Source organism: Trachinotus anak, unplaced genomic scaffold, assembly GCF_046630095.1.
Source record: "Trachinotus anak isolate AG129_WGS33_773 ecotype Australia unplaced genomic scaffold, CSIRO_AGI_Tana_v1 ptg000010l, whole genome shotgun sequence".
In the NCBI taxonomy this organism is placed as follows: Eukaryota; Metazoa; Chordata; class Actinopteri; order Carangiformes; family Carangidae; genus Trachinotus; species Trachinotus anak.
The window spans coordinates 3,186,027-3,211,618 of record NW_027273861.1 but is presented as its reverse complement, the minus strand read 5'-3'; the positions used below and the strand labels follow the sequence as shown (position 1 = coordinate 3,211,618).

General features: G+C 41.6%; 1 protein-coding gene across 2 annotated transcripts; it reads left to right on the top strand.

Annotated features, from left to right (window-relative positions):
* The first annotated feature begins 1,240 nt into the window (after nucleotides 1–1,240).
* Nucleotides 1,241–24,569, top strand: kdr (kinase insert domain receptor (a type III receptor tyrosine kinase)). 2 transcript variants are annotated; one of them, XM_071486887.1, is made up of 30 exons: nucleotides 1,241–1,535; nucleotides 2,443–2,536; nucleotides 2,622–2,824; nucleotides 3,064–3,185; nucleotides 4,479–4,644; nucleotides 4,910–5,049; nucleotides 5,383–5,560; nucleotides 8,015–8,132; nucleotides 8,278–8,444; nucleotides 8,545–8,701; nucleotides 11,589–11,709; nucleotides 11,794–11,905; nucleotides 11,995–12,339; nucleotides 13,320–13,466; nucleotides 13,551–13,682; nucleotides 15,121–15,227; nucleotides 15,726–15,861; nucleotides 18,904–19,008; nucleotides 19,089–19,202; nucleotides 19,466–19,554; nucleotides 19,781–19,943; nucleotides 20,051–20,142; nucleotides 20,234–20,356; nucleotides 20,445–20,556; nucleotides 20,643–20,742; nucleotides 20,842–20,947; nucleotides 21,946–22,088; nucleotides 22,188–22,272; nucleotides 23,580–23,665; nucleotides 23,793–24,569. In XM_071486887.1, the coding sequence occupies exons 1-30, from the start codon at nucleotides 1,469–1,471 to the stop codon at nucleotides 24,007–24,009; spliced, it is 4,047 nt and encodes a 1,348-aa protein (XP_071342988.1). In that variant the 5' UTR covers nucleotides 1,241–1,468; the 3' UTR covers nucleotides 24,010–24,569. The 2 variants fall into 2 exon arrangements, with proteins under 2 accessions (XP_071342988.1, XP_071342987.1); XM_071486886.1 differs by having other exon boundaries at nucleotides 1,335–1,535; nucleotides 4,476–4,644.
* Nucleotides 24,570–25,592: the final 1,023 nt, after the last annotated feature.

The following is a 25,592-nucleotide window of genomic DNA, read 5'->3' as shown; positions in this document are numbered from 1 at the left end:
TGTTGCTTGGTTGTGCCACTTTGCTCTATGCAACATCAAGAATATCAGGCCTTACCTGATTCAGTACACCACACAGCTCTTGGTTCAGGCCATGGTTATCTCTCACCTCCACTACTGCAGTGCTCTTCTGGTGGGCATTCCTCTGTGCTCAGTGAAACCCTTACAGATGGTCCAGAACACGGAAGTCCGCCTAGTCTTCAATCAACCCAAAAGGGCACAAGTCACTCCTCTACTCATCGACCAACACTGGCTCCCCAAGGCCGCCTGAATCAAATTCAAGTCACTAACGCTGCTTTCAGAGTGACTTCTGGGGCTGCAACCATCTACTTGAACTCAGTCATTCAGCCTTATGTTCCTTCTTGGCCACTGCATTCCTCCAGGGAATGTCACCTGGCATTGCCATCCCTGCACATAAGGCTATCTCAGTCCAGATTGTTCTCATCTATGGTTCCCGATGGTGGAACGAGCTACCAAGTTCTATCAGAGCAGGGGCATCCCACTGAATTTTCAATAATCTCTTGAATACTCATCTCTTCCGAGAGCACCTTCTTTCCTAAAAACCTTAACATGTCTAACTAGCACTTTTTGACGCACTTCCTTATACAATCTCCCAGCACCTATTAAATATATGTAATACCTAATACTTACATGAAGGTTTCCCACTGCACTTTAGCTTTACTATTGTCCTTCAATTGTAAGTCGCTTTGGATAAAAGCATCTGACAAATGTGTAAATATAATGTAAATGAAATCACAGCACAGTGTTTGTCTTTGATTTATGTGTTTCGTGATTTAGTCAGAGGATGTGTGTTTATAAAATCAGAATTTTAGCAGCAGCTTGAAAATGACTTGGAAGTTAACATGTAGTCTTAATGGGTCGTGTCAACAACAGAAACAGAATAACATGTAAATGAGAACAGCTTTACTGTGAATTCGGCTGTATTAAAATACTGTTAGGACAGAAGAGGAGAGAAAGAGCTGAAACCGACTGACAGCTGTTACACAGCTACATCCTCACTTTCACGTATTGACTACATGCAATCTTTGTTTTTAGCTCCTGCGTTGCTCGGTTGAATTGAAAGTTCACTCTTCTGAAGTTTCCCACTGGTCAAAGTTCAGTGTTTTCTCTCGTGTGTCAGGGAGAGAGAGCGAGAGAGAGAGAGCTCCACCCCTGCAGGCTGTTCGGCTGAAGCGCATCTCTCCATCCTCTCCAATAGCTTCAGCTCCACGGACACACACTCACATACAAACACTCACACCAGCCGCACTTTGCGCGCTGCTGATCCCCGTCCACTGCTGCCCAACTGCCGCTTGTTTCCATGACTTTCCGGCGGGGGAAACTCTCTGTGGAGTGGACAGTGAAGCGTCAAGGGTCCGTGGATTAGTACCGAGCCACCAGGAATAATCTCCCTGCAGTGAAGCTGTTTTAATTGGACTTTGATGAGGACTCTGTCCACGGCTTGTGTTGGATGATGGCTCAGGCAGTCTCCGTCATTCCAGTACTTGGCATTATTCTGAAAATCACTTGTGTTGCTGGTAAGAAAACATTTTAATACTTATCAACTGTCCTACATAAACTATTGACAAAGCTGGATAACAGAATAAATTGATTTTGTGATTTAGAAGTTTGTAGCCAAAATTATAAGATAGCAGATTGTTTATTTATTTTTATTTTTTTTATGAATTTCATGAGTATATGTGGGCTTTCTCAGCATTTTTGTTGTTTAGAAACAGTTGCATAAGTTTGCACTGGATAAATCTAATGTTGTAGGGTCAGCTCATCTCTGCTCTCATGTCAGGAGAAAGGGACATATTGAGAAGTGGAGGAAACTTTTTGACCTAAATTACTTAGTTCCAACTAATCATAATTAATGATCTTGTATCTGTTAATGAATAAGGATTGGTCTGTCAATTTTTGGGATCATTAAATTAAATTAGGGAAAATTTGTGGCGTCTTCTTGGTCAGTTCAACTGTCAGGTTCTTTTTTTCCATACAATACAAAATGAGTTTTAGGGCCTCACAGGGAGGCGGTGGACAGCCTGTATCCTCAGAAACAGGAACCCCACCTACACCACACTGTGCTGGGCTATTGAGCCCGACCAGGCCCATCTTCCCCTGCTTCCTGTTTTTACACAGCTCCGCCATTTTCTGCAGCAGTGGAAAAATGGCTATGAGTAGCTACAGCCAGTTACAAAACACATCTCATGCAGGAGACTCTTTTCTTTTCTATGTTGTACTTTCAGTTTCTTCCCTGTGCTTTTGACCTGATTTATTGCCATTAAATTTTGTGTGTTTTTTTTTTATTTTTTATTTTTTTATTGTGACCTCCAGCTACTTTGCTATAACCTGCTAGGAACAAGTATGACTGATGTAATCACTGCTGATTGTGTTTGTTGTCAGTCTTTGCTGTGATTGACTTCACTGTGTCCCTGGTTCCTGCAGCCATTGAACTACGGTTTATGCCTGATCCACCAACGCTCAACATCTATGGCATTCAGAGGATGAACAAATCTGAGAACCTGGAGCTAACATGCAGGTGTGTATAAACACCTCACTGCATTCCCTCTGCATGCACAGAGTATCGACGGATCATTAATACCTGTCTGTCCCTTCACTGGCAGAGGTCGCCAGTACCTAAGGTGGTCGACTCCTCCTACAAGCACACGCTTCTCCGTCAGCGACTGTAGTGGATCAGGACTCTTCTGCACAACGCTGAGGATCTCCAACGCGACTGTCAATGAAACTGGACAGTATCAGTGCTCCTACAGAGATCTGAAAGTGGAAGATGGCAAGACTGCAGCTGCAGCTTATGTGTTTGTCCACGGTACAACCTTATATTGGTGGTGGCAAATATACAGTGGCATCATGGTGCTGTGTTTTGTTGTGATGCTGTGTTCTACAGAGGATGATGACAAATACTCCGAACTGCACAGTTGGAGAAATCAAACTCAAGTATTTACTGATCAAGGCTCGACTGTAAATATATATACATATGTAACTCTGTGGTTGACAAGCCCGACTTTAAACATGTATCTGATGTTTGTGCCTGTGTTTTGATTTTAGATTATAAGGTGCCGTTTGTGCCCTCTGAGAAGGAATATGAGGTGGTGTTCATCCGTGAAGGAGAGCGGGTGGTGATACCGTGTCGAGGCTCAGTGGAGGATCTCAACGTTACGCTCCACACTGTAAGGAAGAGTTGTTTCTGTTCCCCTTCATGTTCTGCCAAGGAGTAACCAGAGGTGGACAAAGTACACCGGTCCATTACTTGAGTCACAGTATAGATCTATATGACTCCAATACAAGTGAAAGTTGAGTAAAAATATTAAAAAGTACATTTTTTTATGTCAACACGTTGTATAGTTCCACATTTACAGAACCTAATGGCTCTGAAACAACCTGCTGACTGACTGACTGTAGAGCCTGTAGAATAAAAGAAAATGTAGAATATGATACAAAGACTGTGGAAACAGCCGCAAAAACACAAATCAATCAACAAATAGAGTCAACAACTACAAACTGTCTGTTTAAATGTTTATCAAAAATTTAAAAAATCAAAACCTCAACATGATTTCTCAAGTTGGTGAAGTGGTCGTGATAAAGACAGCAAACGTTTAAAATCTCAAACTCCAGATGACGTTGTGGTCTTTGGTGAAGAATCTTCTGCCTCATCTGTATCTATCGTAGCATCATTAGGACACTGACAGGTTCAGACTGAGCTGTTCAAACATGCAGCAATACAACCTGACTGACAGTGGAGGAGCTGGCTGTGATTAGTTCTTGTGATAAACACAGTTTATGGTCGATCACATTTTTCAAAATAAAAGACAGTTCATTCCACTGACTAAAAGCTTTGCTTCAAAGTAACAAGTACTGAATTGAAATGTAGAGGAGTGAAAATCATACGTTTCTGAAAAATAATACTCAAGTAAAGTACAGATGCTCAAAAAATGCTTAAGTACAGTAAATATACTTTCATTACTGTCCATCCCTGAGTGTAACAGCAGTCAAAGCATTTTTTAAAAATGTTGAATGTTTAATTGTTTTATTAATGTGCAATACCATAAATTATACTATTCAGTGCTGCATTTCCATAAAGTTGGGACTCAGCAGAGTCAGATTTAGAGGAGAATGATCAGAATCAAAGCAAAACAAGCTGAGATATATTTTTCCTTTGGATCAGGCTCTGAACACTGTGTGCTGCATCTGCCACAACCAATAACATCTTTTCAGTTGACCCTTCATGCCTGGTTAATGCACTTGTTGTTTAAACTCCATGTTCTCAGGAGTGATTATCAGTAGGAACACAGTTATCAGTAACTCTGCTGCTGATAATCTCATACCAGTTTACAGAGCTCTTTTTATCTAATGTGATTTTTTTTTCTACATCATCAGATAAGCCTGCTCATGTGCAAAAGCTGCTATTGGTGTTTTCTGTAATTCTTTGTTCAAAATCTGTGAATTTCTGTGTCTGTCAGAAGTATCCAAATAAGGAGCTTCATCCCGATGGTAAGGATTCTCTGTGGGAGGCCAAGACGGGTTTCACCATTCCCAGTTACCTGATCAGCTATGCTGGCGTCGTGTCCTGCCAGACTCGCATTGGAAATGAGACATTTAAGTCCCCTCTGTACATCGTGGCTGTTGTGGGTAAGATGGAGTCAAGACTGGAGATGTAATCTGAACTGAATGAAGACAACAAGAGCTTCATGGAAAGGCTGTGTGTAAATGTAGTTTGGTTGTGTGTGTGTGTGTGTGAGAGAGAGAGAGAGAGAGAGACAGAGAGAGAGAGAGGGATAGTGGTCATAAGTAAGTGAAAGGGGGACTTGGTGAAGTAGGTGCAGAGAGAGGCCGTAGTCTCAGGAGAACAATAGGCTGTAGACTGACTGCCGTGTCTTCCCTCCCTTTTCCGCAGGATACAAAATCTATGACCTCACCCTGACCCCGCCGCAAGTGAGGCTGTCTGTGGGGGAGCGTCTGGCGCTCAGCTGCACTGCCCACACCGAGCTCAACGTGGGCATCGAGTTCAACTGGACGCACTCTGGTCAGGCCCTGGTCAGTGTGCAAGGGTTTCCCGCTCTTCTTCTATCATGGTTTATGTCCTTGTATGCTCCTGATGAAGTCAAATGACAGGCTCCAATCAGCCTGTTTGACTCACAGAGATACCAGAAGTGATGTATCTCACTTCCTGTCGTCCTTGTACCTTGTTCCTCATTTCCTGCTTTCAGGAATCCCTCAGCTGATCTCTGTGCCAAGGTCAAAGTGCAAACATGACCAGATGTGGTTTTGATGCTCTGCCTGCTTACATAAGAAAAATAAAAGTCATCTTTCTAAGAGACAAACACACATTACGTGTCCACATGTCCGCTGTCTCTCCCCCACTGTCAGACCTCAGTGAACGGTTCGACCCATGCGACGCCCCACAAGAAGAAGCTGTGGAACTCCCTGGAGCTGTCCAACACGCTCATCGTGGAGAACGTCACAGTGGACCACAGCGGAGAGTACACCTGCACGGCGTCCAGTGGGCAGATGGAGAAAAGCGCCTCCGCAGTTCTTAAAGTGTATGGTAGGTGCACTGAAAACACAGAGAACAGATGTGTTGGATAACAATACTCCAAAGACTCAGGTTATGATAGTTTTTTAGGGATTTTCCGTTGGTTTTTATTTTCTTTTGACTTTTTGTTTTTCAGCATTTCAGTTTTAATTAGTATTTTTTTAAGTAGGTTTATTTGTTTAGTTTCGTCTTTATTTTTTGAAAATGCTAAGTTTTAGTTTAGTATTTATTAGTTTCAGTGTTAGTTTTAGTTTTTTTTGTAGTATGAGGCATTTGTCAGGGACGAGATTCAAAATGGTCAGAAAAAGAGTTGTGTAATAAAAACTCAACAAAATATAAAACCATCTAAAAAATGTTTTCACTGAGGACAGAAGAACAACCATCTCACAAAAGACAACTAGAAAAGATGTGTGTTAGTCAGTGTGTTTGTGTCATTAACCGGAACAATTAAACTGGACACAACATCAACAGCAACTATAACAATGACAACAACAACAACACGACAACAACAGGACATAAATTATAGATTTAGACACAAACATGTGAACAGTTGACAGAAGAAGCAGTCTCAAGTGTAAAATGTGTGTAATTGTGTTTCTGAGGTGAGATACAGGTTCGAGTCAATCTGAGGAAAAAAAAACATGAAAAAATAAAAAAACCCAACAAACTCCAGAGTTTTGACTCATTCAGAACTCATTAATGAACTGGACTGTCCAGCTGTAGTCATAGGGGCTGCAGCTCTGTGGCTCATCACTGCAGGTGGTTAACAATAACATACCTGACATCATGAATACAGTGAATGTTTGGTCACATGTACCAGTCATACACTGAAAGCCAATCAGCTGTGAGACACTGCTCCATCTGTAAGACAGATTTCACATCCAAAACACCAGGCTTATGTATGAAATAAACTGACAAAGACAAAAACTAAAGACATTTTCTCTATAATTTATTTTAGTTAGTTTTAAACACACAATACCATTTCAGTTAATTATCTTTTTTTTTTTTTTTTTTTAACAAAGTCTCGTTTTTATTTTTATTTCAGTTAAATGTTAAAATGTTTTTTCACATCTAGTTTTCATTATTTCATTAGTTTTAGTACAACCTTGTAGCCTAAAACCCTCTGATAAATGATAGATTATTTCATCCCATCCCAACAAATAATATTGTTAGCTAAATAATTAAAATGATTGTAAAAAGAAGTCAAATTTCTAATTTCTAATTCAAATTGATTTTACTTTTTACTTTGTTTCCCTGACTGATTTTAAATTTTGCAACTCTGATTTATTTGGTCTTCACACAATTTTTTTTTTTAACATTTATTTATTACCCATTTTCCCCAAGAAACATCTCCCATGTTCCTTGTGCTCATGTTTTTCCTGGTAGCTTGCCGCGTAGCTCGGTTGGATAGTTAAAAGCGAAGATGAGACAGTGAAGGAGAAACAGAAGGAAAACAAATAAGTCTTGAATGAATTTTCTAAACTGATCAGCGATGCAGAAAAAATAAAATAAAAACCATCTGTATCCTCATGGTGCTACTTTTGTTGCGTTGGGTCTGTGTAGCAGTTTGTTCGTGAAACATAACAAACAATACAGCTCCAACAAAATGAACTGAATCCATTGTGTTAGTGTCTGATATTAGATATTGTTTTTACTCAGCTGTGTGCAGTGGTGCCTTTACAGCCTCTCTGCCAACAGTTTGTTGACATGTCTGTTGTTCTTTTCACCAAGTGGGAGATACTGTCAGTGTCAGACATTCCTGACACCCTTGACCCCGACGTGACCTGTCTCCCATTCTTCTGCTTGTAATTAATATTTAGATTAAATGGCAGAACTGCTCGTGCTGAGGTACCATAGAGGAATGTAATATATGACATGTATATGTCTCTATATCAAGAGTGGACATATGTATCTATAAGGACATATATTATTATCATCACATAAATACATCCTCTGGATATATGAAAAGTTTATCACACATATGAAATACCCATAGTAAAATCTGTATATGTACATATATTAAAAATATCTATATATATTATGAGAACATATGGTAGCAATATATAGTTAATATATTAATTATGTAACATATGTCTGCAATATAAGCGTACTTACATTAACATACACATTTGTATGGGCCGGATATATATGTCAATATATGAAATTGCTCCTGTTTCTAATAGGTGTTATTTATTATTTATGTATATATATTATGTATATGTGTGATTTTATCTTGAATACATGTCACATATGGAAATTCAATATACGCTCTGTATATTGAACTCCTTTGTCAATCATATTCTTTTTTCTTTTTTCTTTTTACCACTTCTTTTTGTCTCAGTGTAGTTATTATGTCACATCCCGAAGTTTCTGTTTGGTTTTTGTTTTTCATGAGCAGGCTTACTTCACACTAAAGATATTGTTGGTTTGTGTCACTGACAACATTTTGTGATTGTATTTTTCCAGAGAAGCCTTTCATCGACATGAAAGAACCGTGGATGAAGGTTTGGGAGGTGAATGTGGGAGATCAAACCACACAGATCCCTGTTAAGTACTCAGCCTACCCAGAGCCCAGCTATAAATGGTATGTTCACAGTAAAAACTGCCTGTCAGTAACAGTTAGACACAACAGACCGTATGGCCCTAACGACATATGAACTTCTTACATTCACGTCTTTTCAGATTCTGTAAGTTTTGCTGTGTGAAAATCCTCTCCTCTGTCTGCCCAGGTTGAAAAATGGGCTCCCACTGAAGGATGACTACAGAATAAAGCAGAGGAGCGATGCCCTCATCATCCGTGGAGTCACAGAAATGGATGCAGGGAATTACACAATGGTCCTGACCAATAAGATCACTAAAGAGGAACACAGACGGTCCTTCCAGCTGCTGGTCAACGGCACGTTTTCCTTCTCTTTCTCTTTTGTGTTTCCTCTTGAGCTGCCTGACGCTGTCGGTGAAGAGACAGTGGTGATAACGCTTCATGTCTTCTTCTACAGTGCCTCCTCACATCATTGAGAAGGAAGTGGCGGTGGACAATGACATGTACCCGTATGGAAGCAGCCCCACCCTGAGGTGCACCGCTCGTGGATTTCCCCCACCTGCACACATTCAGTGGCAGTGGATGTCCAAAGAGGACTGTCCCGAGGTCTTTATGTGAGTCACCTTTCTTCAGTGTGTGTGTGTGTATTATGTGTTATATGTGAGTGAGAGAGAGAAACACAGAGAGAAAACTTCCGTCTGTGAATGCACGCAGATGCCTCTCAGTCACTCATTGTCAACAGGTTGTTGATGTGCAGAGGAATAGCTGCTTTCGTGATGTTGACAAAAACAAGAGAGGAGACAATGAGAGTGAACTCTGACCTGACGCAGATCAGCGGATGTGATTCATGCTCCTCACAATGTCCATTTTTGGACGGACATCAGTTATTCAGACATGTTTACCAATTCTCTACAATCAGGCATTTGCGCTTCAATCCACGTCCTCTGTGGATCAGTGGCTCTGACTGTGCAATACACTGTTCAGACAGGGGTGCTCGGCGGTTACACAACAGCCTCAGCCTCAGGTATGTGGCGATTTGACGAGTGTTGATAGAAAGGAGGAGGTGGGCAGGCCGTGTTGACCATCAGCAGGTTCCTTATCTTCTGCCTACACATCAGAGCACTTCCTCAGTCCTGCGCTACGTTTCCTGTTGTTCCCATCATCTTGCTCTCTGTCAGAAAAGAGCTTCCTCCTGCAGAAGCTTTGTCTCCTCTTCTATACACTCTGTCCCACCCAGTTTTTCAGTTCTATTTGACAAAATACTCAGTTTTCCAGTGATTTTTCTCACAATTAAACAGCAGTATGTGATAAAAGGAAAAAAAAAGACAAGCCAGGCTCTTCTATTTTGCACGAATAATAAAAAAATTGATAATAATTTATTTTATTTATATAGCACAAAATCAGAGATTACAAATTGCTTCACAAGGATAAAATAACAAAACAAACAAATTACTCAAGCTAAAAAAAAAATTAAATGACACACTAAAAACAGAAGCACAAATGTAAACATGTGATATACTTAAAAGAGATTATCCAAAAGCTTTGTGAAAGAAATTTGTTTTTAAAAGTGATTTAAAAGTAGATACTGATTTTGCTAAGAGTCTAAGCTCATTGGACAGGTTGTTCCAGAGTTGTGAAGCCCTGACAAAAGCTCCGTCCCCTTCAGTCTCACATGTTGACAGAGGAATTACCACCAAGTTCCTGGCTGCGGTCAAAGTCTTTTTGCTTAGGAAGGTTCCTCACTGAGCTGAATTGACCCAGAGGTAGCCATGATGAGAGCTGTTCAGATTCTCTAAATGATAAGGAAAGGAGCTTCAGTGCTTCCTAAATTATCTCATTTAGCACAGGAAACACTGGATCTTCCTTTATAAAGTAAAGGAGAAAATGCTGCCCCACAATTCCTTGCACCAGCAACATTTAAAGTATCATTGTAGATTCATCACAGTGGACCCACATGTATATAGAAACAACAGAGCAGCTGTTTTATGTTTGTGAGATGATCCAGAACTTATGTAAATCCTTGTCTGATTGTCTGTGCTTCAAATCCATAAATATAGCTTTTGTCTCTTTCAAATCTGTCCAGGTTTCTAGTTAATATTATCATCATAACCAAATAGATATACATAAATATCATTTCACTAAATCCCCTCCCCTTGCGGATTGCTCCAAAGATTTATTTCCTGAAATGTATAAAAATGTGAAAAGCATCCATGCCAGGAAATTCTATATACTTATGTCTGAGTATAATTTATACTGATCAGTTGCTCAGTTCCTTATTTTTATTTGATTATTAATTTAATGGATCAACTTTCTCTGTTTGTGTATTCCTTTTAATCCTGTTTGTTTTCATTAACAAGTATTTATTGTCTAAGAGTTATAGGGTTATAAATACAATTGGTTTAATAAGGAAAAAAACAAGGATAAGAGCAGTCAGCTTCTCTACTCTTTTCCTAAGTCCTTATGTCCTCTCCTTCACATCTTTCCTTGACCTCATGATGTTTTCCATCGAGGTGGAGGAGAAGTGTTTAGGACCGCAGCCACAGTTTTAGGACCTCAGACTACATGCAGGTTGATGAAAAAATAGAAACATAGTCTGGGGCCATGAAGGGCTTTACAGGTCATAAGTATAATCTTAAAATCAATTGTGTAATGGGCTGGTAGCCGATGTAAAGACCCTAAGAGTGGGGTAATATGATCGCTTTTCTTAGTTTTTGTTCATCGTCTGGCTGCTGCATTTTGTACTATTTGAAGTCTATAAATTGTTTTCTGATTTGTGCCAGTTAGGAGACCGTTACTTTAATCTAATCCTGAGGAAATTAAAGCATGTGTGATAGTTTCTGTGTCTCTGAGGGTCAGACATGAACAGATTTTGCCAATGTTCCTTAAATGATAGAAGCAGGATTCTACTGTCCCACTGAAATGAGTCTCAAAATTAAGGTTTGAATCAAACAGGACATCAAGGTTTCTGACAGAAGACTTTGGGCCCTATCTTAGACCTGGCACAAAGGTGCTCTGCAGAGACCTATTCTTTCTTATTACCTGGTAAATCCAACACATGTTGTTTTGACTGTTAAAATATAGCCCTTACTGTTGTTAAAAAAAGGGGCCCAGTGAGGATTTTAAATCTATATGAACATTGTCAGGGCCAACGATAAGAAGCTCAATTTTTTCTGGGTTTGTCTGAAGTAAGTTAACATCCACTTTTTAATGTCAGTAAAACATTAAAAAGCATTAAATTTTTTTTTATTGTAGACAGGCTAGTGGGGTTCTCAGACTTTACTGGGACATATATCTGTGTATCATCAGCATATAAATAGTGGATACTGCAATGCCAACAGATGATCTCGCCCAGAGGGAGCATATATAAAGAAAAAAGAGTCGGTCCCAAAATCTACTAATTCTGAATGTTCTCTATCATTACTCATAGTTTTCTATCTGTGTATCATTTGTTAGTGTTTGTTGTATCAGTATGAAGGAGAAACGTCTTCTTTTGTCCAACAGGTCGGGGCTGATTAAGTCTGAGAAGCAGCTGAAGGATTGCACAGGCTGGAGAGACATCAGCAACAGCACCGGACATAACCCTGTGGAGCGAATCATCACAGACACTGATCAGGACCAGAAGGTAAATAATCCTGTCAGATAGCCTGAGATTTATTGTATCTGTATTTAATGTGCAGTTATTAACAAATTCAGTGTGTTTCCATAGAAAATCGTGAGCTCACTGAAGATTCAGAAAGCTGAGGCCCATGCCCTCTACAGATGCATGGCTGCCAACAAAGTGGGAGAGGATTCACGCGTCATCTTCTTCCATGTGACACGTGAGCGCTGTGCTTTCTCTCTTCTCCGTGTGACCATCAGTATTCCTCATGTCTGTTCTCATTCTCACCTGTGCCTCCACCTCTGCCAGGTGGCCTTGAGGTGAGTGTGTCGCCGTCCAACGAGCCCTTAGAGGAGGACCACGTGGTTCTGAGGTGCAAGGCAGACAGGCTGATCTACGGCAACCTTGCCTGGTTCCGTGTGACCAACACCTCCGAGTCAGAGCAGGTGGCGTCGGTGCAGCCTTGCCGCTCCCTGTCGCTGCAGCCGAGGCCCCTGCAGCAGGCAGTGCTGTCCAACCTGCAGGGCACCAACGTGACCCTGGAGCTGCCGCTGCCCAACGCGTCCCGTCAGCATGAAGGTCTGTACGCCTGTCAGGTGGAAAACATCAAGACTCGGGAGAGAACCTGCCTGCTGCGCCGACTGTCACTCAGAGGTGAGTGTACAGTCATCTTTTTGTGGTTGAAAAGACTGGATTGTGTAATTCACACAGATCAATTATTCACAGAGGAAAACCATAATTTCATTAAATAGGACATATCACTCACAGGTTTGTGCATTTCAAAAGCAAAAAAATCAGATTTTCCTAAAGTGGAGTTTAGTGTCTGTAGAGATTATTTTATCTGCTTTCTGTGCAGTTCCACAGTTTTCACATTTAGTTGGCAAAAGAAAATGTCACTATCATTAAAGAAGGGAGAGTACACTGTGTGAAAATGAAATCTGCTGGTGCTAAACACACAGTATCTAACTTATGCCATTAGGTGTCTCTCAATCAAAACAATAACAAAAGACACTGTTGGGTGACATAGCGTGGGATCATGGGAGTTGTTGTCTTCACCACCATTGTCACAAGATTCTCCTGGTCTGGCTTCCTTCAGGTTTTTACCTGAAGCTGAATTATCCACTGAGGTCTCCTCCTCTCTTCAATAAACAGACCAGGGGATTAAAACCAGTAGAAACAACAAATAAAGCAGTTTCATTTTAAAAATCAGTGATCCACTAGGAGCTGAGCTGTCATTATTAGTGTCATTACTTCTTCTCTGGTAACTTAAGATCCAGACGTCCAACAATTAAAATACTTCATCTGGTTCAAATATAAAGTTGAAAACAACCAAGGTGTATGAAGCATATATTTAAAATATGACTGAAAACAGGATAAAAGTCAATTTTGAGATTCTGGCCGACAAACGAAACGCTTATGCTTGATGTCTCTGACGGGCGATCAAATGAAACGGACCATTACCAAATCACAGATTTCTATAAGTTTAAAAATTAATGGAAACATTTGGTATAATGTAAGTTCCCAAATCATTTCAGTGTCTCTTTCTGCTGTTTGAAGTGAGCACATGTTTAACAGATTTAACAAAAACTGACATTATTATTTTTTCATGGAAACTGGTTAAACTCTCATTTCAGGTCTCGAGGCTGCGAGGATCCTCAATAATTTAACCGACCACAAAGCCAATGTAAGTGCAACGATTATTCTCCGCTGCGATGCTGCTGGGACCCCAGACCCAACTGTGGTGTGGACCAAGAACAACCACACTGTGGAGGAGGGCTCAGGTGAGACGTGCGTGGCTTTTCAGAGACAACTGACTCACTTCACAAGTTTACACTGCTGTTAAAGACACTGTGTGTTGCTTTCAGGTGTGATCCTGAGCCAGAACAATCATATTTTGACCATCCAGCGTGTGAAGAAGGATGACAGTGGTCTGTACACCTGCACTGCATGTAACAACCTTGGCTGTGACACCTCCCAGTCTTTTCTGATGACTGAAGGTTAGTCCCTGCCGGAACCGGGACCCACATTGTGCTAATTATAACTGAAATAAAGCAGAGTGTAATGATGTAACACTTCCTGTTTGCTGATAGGTGGAGGGATTAGGCACAGAGATATAAAAGGTTCCTGAAACATGCATAAGAGCAAGACATCCAAACCAAAAGTGACTGGGCCGGATCATTTGTAGTGTTGTAGTTTGTAGATTTGTGTCTTTTAATAGTTATTTTGAGCCTCTGAGCCCCTGGGCTTGTGTCTGACAGGCTCACAGCCTTAACCTCCTGACAAAACCCACAATACTCACAAAGTCCTTGTGATTTATATCTGGCCTCAAGGTTTTACATCACACATACGACAATTTTGATATCAAAGATGTAGGGTAAGAATAACTTTGCTTCCGCATGACAGGAAGTTGGCCCAGTTAGCGCACATCCTCCTGGGAGTTTCTAAATCTAAAACAATGAGGAGGCTGCGGGACAAAGGGAGAGGCCAACCCTGCCCCAGCTCCAGCCTCTGCTCTCCTGTCCAACCTTCTCTGTCCTGAACACAGAGCCACAGCAACAAACAAACAAATGCTCCAACTAGAACCAGGGCCTACGTGACCTGTACCCCGCCAGCAGAATGGAGACCCAGATACAGTAACTCCCAGCCCTGCTCAGGCGCCAGCTCCGCTAACGAGGGAGGGAAACGAACAAGTGCGTCTCTGTATGTGAGGGAGTCCTGAGTGAACACAAAGCACAGACAGCAGCTCTGTGACTTCTAATGGACCTGGATATTAATAAAAATATGTAGGAATTAGCTCAGATGAAGTCTGAAGAAGTCTGACTGTCTGTTAAAATTGGAAGTCCAGGCACAGCCAACGAAAGCCATCTTTGTTATGTAAATGCTAGATTTTTTTACAATAAATTTGGCAAAGGAAAAAATTAAGGATTAGAAATAGTTAAAAAGCTCTTTGCAGACTGCACTCCTGACTTCCCCTCTCCTGACCTTCTCTTTCCTTCTAATAATTTTTGGTCTCTAAGATGAATTGTAGCAGAGAGAGATGGTTCATTACAGTGTGTCATTACACATGAGTATGGCTCTGATAGGCCTTTTCCAAGTTGTCTTTGGCAGCAGTAGCTCTTGCAGACTCCTGATTATTTGTTATGACTAGATAAAATATCACTTTGCCAGATTTCGACAGTCTCCTTTCTCCAACCCAAACACAGACGTACACACTGGTACATGCCAAAGTCAAAGACAAACCTGTCTGAACTTTATGCAGCTCTTTGCCAAGGCACATCATTGAAATCATACTTGATTTCCCTCTGTTACTATCCCACGTTTCCCCTAAGAATGAGCCTCAAATTTGTCACGAGTTGTATGATCTGTTCTTTGGCTCCTCCTGTGATAAGGTTGTTTGTGAATACTTTTCCAATCATATTGTTGTCTTTATTCTAGGTGCAGAGGAAAAGACTAATGTGGAACTGATTGTTCCAATCGGATCAGTGGTCATCGCCATGTTTTTTTGGTTACTGATCGTCTTTGTCATCCGTGGAAGAAAAAAAGTAAGAATTTCCTCATCCTCATCCTCCCTTTGCCACACTTTTCCTTCCTTGGATTTTCCCTCCGGTTACGCACAGGAGACCCAATAATGGATAAAAAAAGAACTGCAGCTCAAACATGCATGTACCCGAGCACACACACACACACACACACACACACACACACACACACACACACACACACACACACACACACACACACACACACACACACACGAGCACATACAAACACACGCTGTGGGGGTGTATGACTGATTAGAGGTGACTGGTCTGGCTCGCCTTTGTATCCAGGAACAACAGGGCCACTCTCCGCTCGCATAAGTCACGTAGACCCGCAGCACTGATTGGGCCCCTTTTTACTGGAGGGACACCAGAGTCACTGGAAAACTGCTGTACAGTTTTAATGTAGTGCAAGGGGAAACAGAGACAGATAGCAGCTCATTAGTTCACACATTACATCTCTGCTTGCCTCTCATATTTCTCACTCTATCATCAATTCAGCCAAACAACAGGGATCTGAAGACGGGCTACCTGTCCATGATCCTGGACTCGGAGGACATGCCCATGGATGAGCAGTGTGAAAGACTCACGTATGACGCTAACAAATGGGAGTTTCCTCGGGACAGGCTTAAGTTGGGTGAGACACAAATCTGCATCGGCATCTGCACGGCTGAGGTGTCCTTGAGTGAGAGACACTGAGTCCCTTCAAGTCCCCTCAAGTCAATTAATCACAGCTCACAGTTTTCTCTTTGTGGACAGAGGAAGAGCAAACACAGTTTCCCTTACAGAGGTTATAAATGTTCACATCAGATTATGATGAGTAAGGGTTCTATTTTTTAGTTTTTTATTTATTTCTGAATTTTTTTAGTGATAAGTCTCAGTTTTTAAGTTACTTTTAGTCACTCAAAGGGAACAGCTCGAGGGATGCAGACAGGCATGATTGGTGCACCACTTTGGTCCAGACTGAAACATCTCAGTAACAAGACACTAAACTAACATGGTGAACACATTGTAACGCTGGTTACTCATAGCGTTAACTGTAAATTTAGTTCTTACTAAATCAATCTACCTTTCGGGTCGTGGGTAGAGTACCAACTTCATCTGACTTACTCTACTTTAACGTTTGCTCCCACAGTAGGACAACTGAACACTGACAACCGTCATACATCACATCGTATCACTCCGCTAATCTTAACCATCACTAACTTTACAGGCAAAATGAATAATGTAGGAACAGGATGCATGATATGTACCGTCTCTGTACTGTGTACCATTACTTCAGTTATTTCAATTCTCTCAGAGGAAAAATAACATAATGTACAAAATAAATCTTAATAAAAATAAAACTGATCTAACAGTTGTAAACATAAGCTAAACTTCAGCATGTTAGCATTGTCACTGTGTGAGATTAGCATGCAGCACAAAGCTAACGTTCAGATCTAAAGAGCCGCTATCATGGCTTTGCAGTTTTATTCCAGGGTTTTTTCATGTTCAAGTTCAGAATGTCAAAAGCAGATAAACTTATTTAGCAAGAGTTATAAAAGAGAGAATATTAAAGGCAAGACGAAAGTAACAACATGTATGATAGGATTACTGCAGTCATTCCAAGAAATCCTATCTTCTACCCCAAAGCGTAACTCACTGTAGCTACAGCTCAGGAGTGGATCTTGGATAGGACCCACTAATTATTGTACACTTCACCACATGCTTGTGGGATTGTAGAAAGCAAAAGGAGCCGATAACATCAAATAGAAACCTCAAAGAGACAATTGAATGGTTTAAATATCCAACTTCTGCCACTTAAAACAGTAACAGTGCAAATGAAAACTTGACCAAACCAACTAAAATAGAGACAGTTCCAGGATCACTTTGTTATGTGTGAAAACAAAATTAAAACTATGTCTGAAATCACTTCCTATTTACACTAAATACATCCATGCAATCATGGTATGGCACTGCTGCCAATCATGTGACATGATTGATCAGATTTTGCAGATGTGAACGTAGCCTGGTGTGATAGCCTCCAGATTTGGCCTAAATCCATGGATGTCAACAGTCCAGGCTGCTGGTGGTGGTGTAATGATGTGAGGAATGTTTTCTTGACACACTTTGACCCAGTCAATCTCAGTTAACCCAGTTAGTACCAATCAATCATGGTTTGAATGCCTGAGTATTGTTGCTGACATTGTACTTTCCTGTGGTCACAGTTTACCATCTTTACCTCCAGCAGGATAAAGCTCCATGTCACAGAGCAGTGACCTCCCCTCAACTCCTCTCAGAGGAAAATTTACAACATCTGCTGAGGCTGTTTAAGAGCAAAGGAGGAAGTACCCAGTATTAGTATGGTGTTCCTAATAAAGTGCTCAGTGAGTGTGTGAGCGCTACATTTACTGTCAGCCATGTCTGAAAAGAGTTTTTATATTGCTCACAAAAACACCACACTGGATTGGAAAAAAAGTATTGTCCACACCATGTACACTGCTTCCCACAATGCAATGCACCACATTTTATAGATGCATAAATTACAGACTCAACAGCCATCAGTGATGATGCAAAATTATGGTGATTAGTATCTGAAATCTCAATTTACTGCACAATGTTAAGTAAGCTGATGAGTGTCCATCATACAGGGAGTAGCGAATGTGAAAAAGGAGTGATGTCGGACCTGGACTCTCCAGCCATGCTGACGGCTTAGCTGCTAATGTCAGCAAAATAAGATGGATCACAATGGCAGTGCTAACATTTTTAACAGGTATAATGTTAGCAATGTTCATCCTCTTAGCTTTTTGTTCTCTTAGTTTGGCATGTTAGCATGCTGACATTTAATAATTAGAACAGAGCAGCTGAAGCTGATGGAAATATCATTAGTTTAGGTAATAATCATAGACTGTAAATAAAGATGGACGTAGCCTCCATGATGCCACTCTGAGGTTTCTGAAGAGCGGTTTTGAAGCTTAGAGTGAGCTGCTCTACTGCCGCCATCTTGGCAGAACCTGACGTCGCCTAATCCAAAAATGGGCAAAGAGGTGGGGCATGTGTGCAGCTGAGACTTCAGTATCTGAGCATACGCTCACTCACCTGTCACTCGAAGCAGCCACAACCTCAATTATGTACAACTTTAGTCCTTAATAAAATGTAAACAGGTGAGTTCTATAGAATTCAACACGTACAGTTCTCATGAAGGAGGAAATTAGCTCTAGAGAACAAAACTGTTTTTGTACCAGGCTGTAAACATGTTTATTTCTGCTGTAAAGTTGGACATTTGAACATGGGAGTCATGGGGACTGACGCACTGTTGGAGCCAGACTCTAGTGGTCATTAGCGGACAGTTTTGGCACTTGAGTGTTCCATTCATTTTTCAGCCCTGAATGAGAAGTCAGGATATCAAAGTCATTACAATTCATCCCGAGGGGAACACAAATGTCTGTGCTGTCGTTGACACATTTCACTAAAAACCACAAATGCATAGTCTTGTTGGTGCGGCAGGAAAAGTTAGGGGATCACAAAGCCAGTAAGATTCATTGTCCACAAATGAATATTCATAGAAAATTGGTGAGATATTCCAGTCTGGAGCAAAGTGGTGGGCAGATCAATTTGATAACAATATTGGACAAAAATAGACAACAACAAACAACCTGCACGGATGGTGTGACTTCATGACAAATGTTTTGCATTAAAGGTGATCCGCTGGGACGAGGAGCATTCGGCCAGGTGGTGGAGGCAGCTGCCTTTGGCATCGAGAAAGCTACGACATGCACCACTGTTGCAGTCAAGATGCTGAAGGGTGAGTATTTCTCCCTCCAATGCAGACACATGAAATCCTCCAAAAACACATAGGTCACATGTAATCTCTCCATGTCACAGAGGGAGCCACGTCTAGCGAGTATCGCGCCCTGATGTCAGAGCTGAAAATTCTCATTCACATTGGACATCATCTCAATGTCGTCAACCTCCTGGGGGCCTGTACAAAGCCGGGGGGTGAGTCATCATATGAAGCACATGCATGTACTGTGCATCATTGCTTTGTCCCTTTTTGTGTTGAAATCATGCAGCTTCCCGACTAATTTTCTTCTTTATGAGAGCTATTACACTTATGTGATTTGTGAGGGCTTATATTTATTTTCCTTTCTTTCTAATGTCCCTTAACAACTCATTAATCAGCCTTTAGATGTCCTCTGTGAGTGTGTAGTTATAAGTTGTTCTTTCTTTGATCCTTAACCTCTTCTTCCCTCTCTCCGCAGGGCCACTGATGGTGATTGTAGAGTACTGTAAACATGGAAACCTTTCCAGCTACCTGAAGAGCAAGCGCGGAGAGTACAGCCCATACAAAGTAAATGATGTGTAACCCACATGCAGCCAATAAAATGCAGCAAACCCTCTAATGTGGTTACACTAAGCCCAGGCGGCATGGTGTAACCACATCATTAACCACAGACCAGCTGACCCACAGACTAAACCTAACATGGACAGAAAAATACCTGCACCCTGAAGAAAATGTTATGATTCTTACTTTTCTCTTCTCATTTTCTTGATTGATATCTGTGTTTGGTCCACAGAGGAAGCGGGTGGACAGCCAGAAGTGGACGTCTGCAGAGGAGGATGTGACTGAAGGGGATCTGGGTCAGGGGAAGATTGCCCAGCTGGACATCTGCACGGGAACGGCAGTCTGCTCCACAGCTGGAGACAAGGCTTTGGGCAGCAACGTGGACTGTGAGGAAGGTGCTGAAGACAACTCTGAGTGGCGCACTTTTAATTTTTTTAGCCAGTTCAATGCTTGTGCATGCTTGGATCAGATTTATGATTGTAATGCATCATGTTGACCACAGAGAGCTCAGATGACAACCATCTGACCATGGAGGACCTGATTAGCTACAGCTTCCAGGTGGCCAAGGGCATGGAGTTTCTGTCCTCTCGCAAGGTGAAGCTACAGTTAATTGGGAAAACATCTGGACAAAACTCTCTTTAATGCACAAGAATGTAAATTCTTCTATTTTCTGTTTTCTCTGTAGTGTATCCACAGAGATCTAGCGGCCAGAAACATCCTGCTGTCAGAGAACAATGTGGTGAAGATCTGCGACTTTGGCCTCGCTAGAGATGTCTACAAAGACCCTGACTATGTCCGCAAAGGAGATGTGAGTCCTCCAAAGTGATGCATAGACTGTCAGCCACACCGTTGAGGGTATGTGAAGCAGTGAAATTTGCATCTTCTTCCTTGCACAGGCACGTCTCCCCCTGAAGTGGATGGCTCCTGAGACTATATTCGACCGAGTGTACACCACACAAAGTGATGTTTGGTCCTTTGGGGTCCTGCTGTGGGAGATCTTTTCTTTGGGTAAACCTAGTAGTAATCACTAGTATGCAAAGACACATAATGACCACTGTACACCTGTCAAATCACCATTGTCATATCTCTCACAGGGGCTTCTCCTTATCCGGGTGTCTGCATCGATGAGTCTTTCTGCAGAAGGCTTAAGGAGGGCACCAGGATGAGACCCCCAGAGTACGCCACCACTGAGATGTGAGTGGACAGTTAGCATGATGCAGTTAAACATATGTCAGATGTGTAACTCAGACTACTGTCTTACTGTCATCCGATTTGTTGCGTGTGTGTTCATAGATACCAGACCATGTTGGACTGCTGGCTGGATCGCCCAACAGACAGGCCAACGTTTGCAGAGCTGGTTGAACATCTGGGCAACCTGCTACAGGCCAGTGCTCAGCAGGTGTGTGAGGGTGAAAACAAAAGCCTACTGTCTCCATTTATAACTCCTCATTTTAATTATCTTCATCCCAGCTATGGCTCATCAGCTAAAAACATTTAAACTGTCTGAAATATCAGCCGCATAGGAACAGACGTACTGTGGCAGGTGCACCAGTTTCTACACTGAACAGCCTCAATGGTCCATAATGCAACTTTGATTAAAGGAACAAAAGTTTCCTTGCTAATATCTCTAAGTCCCCATCTGTAATGATGTTATTGTTAAGGCTGTCAAGTGTTCCCTGTACGCCAGCACAACACACAGCTGATTTCAGCAAGTTCACACCCCTTCACCAAGTGCTGCCAAGTCATCCTGGGAACTTTAGGAAGTCATTACCTGAAAGTGAAGTGGAAAAAACAGGCTGATGCAAACTAGTTGCACCAGATAAAGCTGATTACAGCACAAGGAAAAGTAATAACAGGATAAATTCATTTTTCACTCACGTTTTCTACTTATTCGAATGTAGTGAATCAGTGGTGATGTTATAGGCAGTGTTGATCCTAGAATCTGGGGGGCCTCAGACAAAGACAAAACCCCCATTTTTCACATGCATATCAGTAAATGAAACAATTTACAGATGTTCCCTAAATGCCTCACAATCAGACTATTGGTACAGACTGCAATTTACAGATGTTCCCTAAATGCCTTACATGCAGACTATTGGTACACACTACAATTTACAGATGTTCCCTAAACGCCTCACACACAGACTATGAGTTGACACTACAATTTACAGGTTCCCTGAATGCTTCACATGCATACAATAGGTAAATACTTGCTGCAGAAAATATCATCAGGGGCCATCAGGGGTTTTGGCCCAACAGCAGTGCACTGTATAGTGTCTTTATGTGAGGTTTAAGGGAGTTTTATAGTTTTCATTGCAAAATGTGCTAATATTTCCTCTTAGGTGCATGAAACACTTGCCTGGTTTGCCTTTCTTGACTCTGTCCCTCTGTCTCCAGGATGGGAAGGACTACATCCCCCTGACAGCAGGCGAGGGAGAGGGATCTCCAGTGACCCCTGACCCCAGGAACCCCTACAGCAGACCTCAAAGTGGGGAAATCCTGGAAGCTCAGCTCCACTACGACAACCCGCCGTCCCTCGGGTCAGTATGATGATCATACCTGTCACTCCCCACTGTTGCTATCAGTGTTAGATCAGTCAGTGGTGAATCTTTTCTCACTGACTTCCACTCTCTGTGCAGACTGTCCCAGCAGAGTGAGAGGTGCGGTCGGCCCCTCAGTGTGAAGACGTTTGAGGACATCCCTGTGGCGCACAGCAGTGTCATGGTGAGTGTCAGCACAATTAGCACAATCAGCACATACACCTTATCTGTAAACAGATGCACTTAGATTTGATCTTATTTATGTGAGATTTAGACGAATTCTCTGAAATGTTCTTTTCTTTTTAACATTTTTTTAAAAATCCATAGAATTAAACCTCAACTGACATTTTGAAAATATACTTGATTAATGATGATTTTTGTCATGTAGCTTAGTAGAAAAGATGGCTTCATTAAAGGAACTATTTGTATGTTTTGCTTTTGCTACATTGTCAGTGCTTTTAAAACTCAAGAGGTTATAATACGTCCTCTGAGCAGCTACTTCTTCAGAGCAGCCTGGATGCTACAGTGACTCGCTATCAGAAAGTGACGAGATGGGCTAGCTGATTAGCATGCTAACTTAAGAAGAAGAAAAGTCATAGAAATAGAAGTAAAACAAAGAGCTGCTTTCCACAGATTGAGACAGCTCTTGGTGAGTAAAGGAATTAGGTTTGATGCTGAACTGACAACTTTTCTTCCAGACTGGTAAGAAAAACAGTTGTTAATGCTAATGTTAGCTATGTAGCAATAGCAAAACTTATCTAGCTCCTTTATGATAACTCCTTTAAATAAGATCAAAACATGTTGTCCACTCTCCACCTGCCTGACCCAGTATTACTGCTCCCTTCACCTGCTATGGTATACTCTACTGTGATCATATTTTGTGTAACATGGTGTTACTACATAAAAAGTTAAAAAAAGGAAAACTGCTCAGATGCTCATTGACTCTGACTTCCTCACTGGGAAATCTGGATCAGGCCTTGGCCCCGCCCACCCCGCTCCAGGTGTCCAGGTGAAAGAGCAGAGAGTATGAAGATGGTTAGAGGAGGAAACATCAGAGAGACTCAGCCTCACGTTTGAGCCTCAGTCAGACCCAGACTCAGTTAGCATAGTTAGCATCTTTTATTTGTTTATGTTGTTTCTTAGCTTGTAACTGGCAGTGGCTGACACAGTGTTAGTGGTTGTGCTAATGCTAACTCTGACTCTCTGTACTGACAAGGTTTCAGGTTTATTTAGCCCCGCCCCCGGTCCCCACAAGTTGACAGGATTGGCTCCTGAGGTTATATGATGTATAAATCCCTGACTGTATGAATCTGTTTTTATGAGACTGTCATTGGTTCACTGCAGTTCAAGGTGGAAACACTCAGTCATGGTGTTGACTAATTATTTCATTCATGATGTGTCTTTATTATATAAAAACATCACATGAAAGTTAACAAGGGTAAACAGTTCATTTTCATCAGAGGGGTCTTTAAACTGTTGGCTTTTCTGCAGGAGGGTCACACAGACAGTGGTATGTGCTTCTCACAAGAGGACGTGAAAGGTTTGAATCAACAGTTGCAAACTACGCCCAACTTCAGGTGAGGACCAAGCATCTTACTTTACTGACCACTACTCATGTTTGGCAGCTGTAAATTCCTTGACTTTTTAGGTGTAAATCTAAGTTTTTCTCATTGTAAATGTCCCCTTCCTGTTTTCTCTCTTCAGCCAGCTGCTGCGCTGTAAGAGTAAAGAGTCTCTGGCCTCGGAATCGTCCAATCAGACGAGTGGATACCAGTCAGGGTACCACTCTGATGACACAGACACCCCAATCTATGCTAACGAGGAGGCGATCATGAAGCACAACATGCTGAAGAAGCCTCCGCTGCCCAAGATGTCTGACAAGTTTAATGTGGAGATCCGCTACAGCACGCCACCTGTCTGACCCCAGATACCCCCCCCCCCACTGAACCCTTATCCCTGAGTCTTTTCACTGTACAGTAGTTGTTTACCTTGCACAGGTAATACACAACACATGCAACAGAGCTCCATTCAGTGTGTTGTCCAGATGTTTTTACAAGAGATAAGTTAATAAGTCAGCAGAGAAAAATGAAGGTTGTATGATAAGTTTGTAAGCGCAGCTCTCCTTGGACAGCCGGAGGAATGCTATCATGTTTACACAGTGGATAAAAGGTCTGGGCAGCCGAAGCATGGGGACACGCCTACTTCCTGAGGCAAAATCCACCCACTTCCTCTATTGCAGGAAATGGCATCCGGGATTTTTAGATAAATGAACCAGCAAATGTTTTTTTTTCCTCTCTTTTTCTTTTCTTTTTCTATGTCATTGGCACTCTCAGTGGCAGTTCAATCAGATCAATGTTTCTAGGGTCACATTTGTACAGTTCCTTTATTCATATAACTTACAGTATTTTATTGAATGTGTATTACTAAACCAATAAATGTAACTAGTTTTATAAAATAAAAATAAAAATACTCACAGATTAAGATTGTTCTTGTGTGTATCTTTTTTGTTTGACATGATCCCGAACATGATCATCTGTCAGTGTTTTTGTCTGTTTCTTTGTATCCTACATCTCTCATTTCCTTTCTCTGAGTTTTACACAAAGAAAACAATTCTTTCCCAGCCTTGGTCTGTGTGTGTGTGTTTGTGTGTGTGTGTGTGTGTGTGTCCTATAGGAACAATCAGCTCATAGTGCCCATAATAGCCCTGCCAAGGCCAGTTTGGCTTTAAAAGGCTCAGTCAAAAAGCAGGTGTGAGATCTTAGAAAAAGAAAAAAAAAACATCCACATTGGCTCCTGGATGCTCTTTTCCAACACTTTAATGTCTTGATGAGACCCACACTACCACCTGGTACTGTTATATAATTAATTCATTGTGCAAGACACCCCAAAATCCAGAGATGTAGTTGCCCAGATATTTTCTAACCCTAACCCAAACTATGGAATCTGGACTGGACATGCTCCAATCACGGCATTGTAAGATGCCTTATCAAAAAATCTCCAAATATGATCCAGATTCTTGCAAGAACCTTCAAAGGATATCTCTGGATTCCTGAGGTTTTGGCGCAGTGCTTGTTATGTCACACAGTTAGTGTTTATGGAGTGTTACTGCAGCTACACTCACACTAATTCTGGGCCTAAAAGCTTAGAGTGACTGGTCTGAGTGTTTTGTCTACAAACAAAGACAACAAACTCTGTTAATTATAGCATACAAGAGGAAACGACACGCAACCTCTGAGGGGCTACGTTCACACGTAACACTGGGGGTTAAATTTAGAAAGTCCTCCCCATTACCGCTGCTGGAGGCCAGAGGGGCGGCTCAGTGTCTCTGTAGGTGTATTCATGACAGGGACAGAGGCATTTTAAACCTCATGTTTCTAATTCATCCTGCTACTGAAACTCGTAGCTTGAAAACAAGTATAGATGGCAGCTATAAGGAACAATCTGTGTTTCACAGAAAAAGATAAGATGATTGGAATCACTGGATGAATATTTCTTAAAACAGAG